Raw genomic sequence first — 4,141 nt, forward strand, 5'->3', positions numbered from 1 at the left:
ATTGAGAACTTATTAATATGGTGGAGAATTGAAATTGATGTTTTACACTGCCTCTATAGCATCTTACAAAGACAACGTCATGCTCGTTGCAAAAAGAGCAAATTTGAAGAAAACTCCTACTGCTACTGTATATTTTTGTTTTAAAGGATATGCTCTAGAGCATGCCGTAGGATAATTTAAACGTTGCATTTTCTACACCTTACAGTGCAAGGACATAATAAGTTTATGCGCAAGTATGCAAAATCCAGAAGGACATGAAATTTTTATGCAAGTCCAGTGTAGTCGAGGAAGGCCGACTATTAGGTACCCTACAAGATTTCGTTTAATACAATATTCCATTCATTTTTGTGATAATATATATAGAAAATTTTACATTATTTTTATATTTATATTTTAAATATATAACTCTTATGAAAGCTTTCATATTGGAGGGGGCTGAAAACGTGAAGTAATAGGGTCAAAATATAACAAACTAATTTCCTCTTGTCTCCGTCAGGAAAAACTACAAGTTAATGTTTGTGACCATATAATGGTTTCACTTCCATGGTAGCTCTTGTGTAAAGTTAGGTTGAAAAATGAGCCTTACATGATCCAAATTTGATATAGTTCAGTTATACAAGAACTTACTCTGACGAGGCAGATTGTATATTTCTGCCAACGAAAGGCTTGTTTTTCATCAGAATCTTTATTTGAGAAGGGATCCAAAAAATTGAACCACCTGAGCCAAATTTGGTACGATTTTCGTCGAATTATTACCATGGAATATTGAACATTAGGTCTTCCTGCAATGTAAGAGTTCTTTTTCCACAAGAAGAATAGCAGCGACACTTGTCCTTCGGATCCAAACTTTTCACACCAATTAATAATATCGAAATACTATTTATTACTCAGCGATTTTTAGTAATTTGAAATAATGCGACCGTTTTCCCGTATAACGACTTTTCAAAATGAATCGTAAATCGTTAATCGGAAGTGGTCGAGAAAGTGGTCCGATCACCACCATTTTCAGCAAGATTTACGTTGTTGTTCGTATACATATTTTAAAGATTCAGTCGTACCAACTGTGATGCAAAGTATGTGAGAATGATTTACGTACGTGGTCTTAATTCGTTAATCAAGCAAAGATCGCTTCGCCTGCTTGAGACATTTACACTGAACGTGAATTTAAAGCTTCACGCCATAAATAAAGCCAAATAAAGAGAAAGAACTTCTGTGATGGATAAGATTTATTACATGATATGTATAGGCAGAGAGTATGTGCACTGAGAGCAGTAAAGCAACTAAAATATGGAAAAGATTTGATCACCGCTTGACCGCTTGTGTTGTTGTAATCTAGTCAAACTTTATTTTTTGGAAAGGACATCTTGCTGGTGTTCGCAATAAATAACCCATTGAATATTCTATGCAATAATGTTTTTAATAAGTCCTTGTATCTTAAGTACATACCAATATACATTCTTTAGGAAAAAAACTTATATTTTTGCACCAAGAGGCGATATTATTTATGTATAATCAAATTATTAAAAAGCATTGGTTTTTTACATCAATCCCAAACGATACGTTGTATCCAGTCGATATATAAATTGATTCTGGCGTAAACGGATGGATGGTCTTTATTTCCGCAAGCCTCGTGACGGATTGAGTAAACGCCTACTACGGAAAATTGGCAGGGAAACTCGGGACTATTAATAAGAAGTGCGCCGCCATTATCTCCATGACAACTACCGATATTGCCAGTAGAAGGGATCGTACATATATGAGTACGATTATTAATGCCTTCTTCCAAATTGTCACGTACGACTTTCGCGAAACATACGTTATCGTCGAGACGATCCAATTTCACTTTATGTAAATGAGTTGTAGGTGTAGATGGAGGATAACCCCAACCCGCAGCTAGAAATTCTTGATAATCATTACCATCTTCTAGAGATAGGCAAGCAGGACGTACGTAATCGTTAAATATGGCTTCTTTTGTCAATTCAATCAAAGCTATATCGTGGTAGAAAGTTAGTGGTGTTCTGTAATATTGCGGATGAGGTATAATATTTTTGATCTCAATATCTTGCACCAAAGCATCATCCGCGTTAGTAACATAATCCAATTCTCCTAAACGCACGAATGTTAAGGGAGGACTTGGCAATGAAAAGCAAGAACTTGGTTACGTAAACACATTCAATAAATCTGTTGTACGATGTACTTACTTAGTGACAGACTTACAGTGAGCGGCTGTTAAAACAAATTTCTTGCTAATCAATGTGCCAGTGCAAATTTTAGAAGGCACGTCTCCGCTTTTGCCATATATTAATGCCATAAAAGGAAATTCTTTACCTTCCGCTTCTACGCGACCAACAAAGTTAGATGTATAATTACATCCTTCTCCTAATCGATTTTGAAGACGTGGTAGACTGTCGTAGGATCTGCACTCTAAGAAAAACGTGAGACACTATAAATATATAATAAAAGTGAAGTAAAAAAGTTTTATAACCAATGCATGCGATCTTTGCAAGCAATTCTTTGAATTCTGCTTCTGCCTCTGTGAGTCAGCAAACCAACAACAAATCACTCACTGAATTAGCTAAAAGGTGTAGTCTTTCAATTCCCTTTCTCTCCTGCTTCCCTATATATATATATATTTATATATATATATATATATATTGGTGGATGAACAGACAGACGTGGATTGTGTTACTCGTGCTTATGGAAGGTACTTACGGAAGTTTTATAGAGCTAACCATCTCCTCTCACTTGCTCTTAGAAATATTGAAAAATGTTAATAAGCAAATTAGTTACTATACCTCTTACAACGCGGAAATCAACATATTTCGGTTGCGTATAGTTTTGTGATGACTTCGTACAGCAGACATTTGCACCGGGACGATCCAAATTGCAATAGGGTTTCCTTTTGATCAAATTGAAATTATCTCGGATAAGGGGACAATCGGTTATAGGTACACATACACTGTTAAGACCGCATTCGTTAGCTTTATGAGAAAACAACAACAACAACAACGTTAAAAAAACACAAAAACACTTTTTATTTCTACGAAAAATTTTCGGTTCCCGTTTCGGATACGTACCGCTTACGACCGTAGTGGCCGCTACACATAGCATCAATGAACTAATGATTAATTTCATTGCTAATCCGATCATCGAAAACTCCCGATAGTTTGTTTTTCACTGTTCAACATCTATTTTATAATTAGAACTGATGACTTCGGTTGAGAGCTGAAACTAACTGATTGAAAGAAATAGTTGTTGACATCGCATTTCCTATCTTTAGTTAAGTTTAGCTTCTAAGTTTGTCTCTTAAAAAACTTAAACAACTTTTGATTGATGTTCTGAGAGTAGTTAATTAGTTTTACACTCAGTAAAATTTCTCTGTCCAATGATCTAAAACTGTCGATGATTTTCTTATACCTTACACTACTTACGAGGCAAGGGTATGTTAAACATGTGGGAACAATACCCGATATGTGCAACAAATTATTCTCTGCATCGATATAAACTTATGTCCACGCCTCTCTACTTTTATTCTATTCGTCTGTTTAACGTACAGGTAGCAATTTTTAAGACATTTTGATGAAATTCAACTGCGCGATCTGTTTGGCCCAATGGCGAGAGTTACTAAAAATGGTTCGGATCGGAGCACTTCCTCGACCACTTGCCATGTATGTAGCGTAAGGAGCGTATGAAAGTTACATTTGGCGGGGTACGAATCTCGCATACCCATGACTACGTTTTTCGCATTCTACTCTCCAAGTTCTTTTATTCGATACCCATATTGCTGGTATTATTAAGAAAAAACTTATAGCGGAGTCTACCTTATTCGTTTTAAAATTAACCCATTTTTATGCAGATAATATATCTTCATTTGAGGAGTGTATAAAATAGTTTTAAACATTCTGTCTTGTTTGCCTTATGACAAATAAGCATAAAACCTCAAAAAATTGAAACAAATAAAATTTAGGTACTCGTAACTTTGTGTGGGCTTGGTCGATTGTTTCCATTTTTCAACGTAAAGTACACACCGCAAATTTCAACCTTCCAAGTTTAATAATTTCCAAGAGACAGGCAAAAACCCAAAATTTTTTGTTAAAAAAAAAACGGAGTTGGGTTCAGTTTACGCTCCACTGCGCGCTTC

The 4,141-nt window shown here is 35.4% G+C and overlaps 1 protein-coding gene across 1 annotated transcript; it reads right to left on the reverse strand.

Annotated features, from left to right (window-relative positions):
* Positions 1 to 1,520: 1,520 nt before the first annotated feature.
* LOC119644019 (melanization protease 1-like) lies at positions 1,521 to 3,135 on the reverse strand. The gene is made up of 4 exons (XM_038043549.1): positions 3,078 to 3,135; positions 2,796 to 2,981; positions 2,202 to 2,424; positions 1,521 to 2,132 (listed from the first exon to the last, which is right to left on the reverse strand). Exons 1-4 carry the CDS (start codon positions 3,133 to 3,135, stop codon positions 1,544 to 1,546), a joined length of 1,056 nt encoding a protein of 351 aa, XP_037899477.1. The 3' UTR covers positions 1,521 to 1,543.
* Positions 3,136 to 4,141: the final 1,006 nt, after the last annotated feature.

Source organism: Glossina fuscipes, unplaced genomic scaffold (genome assembly GCF_014805625.2).
Source record: "Glossina fuscipes isolate IAEA_lab_2018 unplaced genomic scaffold, Yale_Gfus_2 79091, whole genome shotgun sequence".
Classification (NCBI taxonomy): Eukaryota; Metazoa; Arthropoda; class Insecta; order Diptera; family Glossinidae; genus Glossina; species Glossina fuscipes.

Bases quoted from the DNA above. Each gene is read 5' to 3' on its own strand.
- LOC119644019 (XM_038043549.1), bottom strand. From the start codon at position 3,135: ATGAAATTAATCATTAGTTCATTGATGCTATGTGTAGCGGCCACTACG. The intron at 2,982-3,077 runs GTACGTATCCGA...TTTCTCATAAAG, and splicing joins GGCCACTACGGTCGTAAGCG to CTAACGAATGCGGTCTTAAC. The intron at 2,425-2,795 runs GTATAGTAACTA...CGTTTTTCTTAG, and splicing joins TGATTTCCGCGTTGTAAGAG to AGTGCAGATCCTACGACAGT.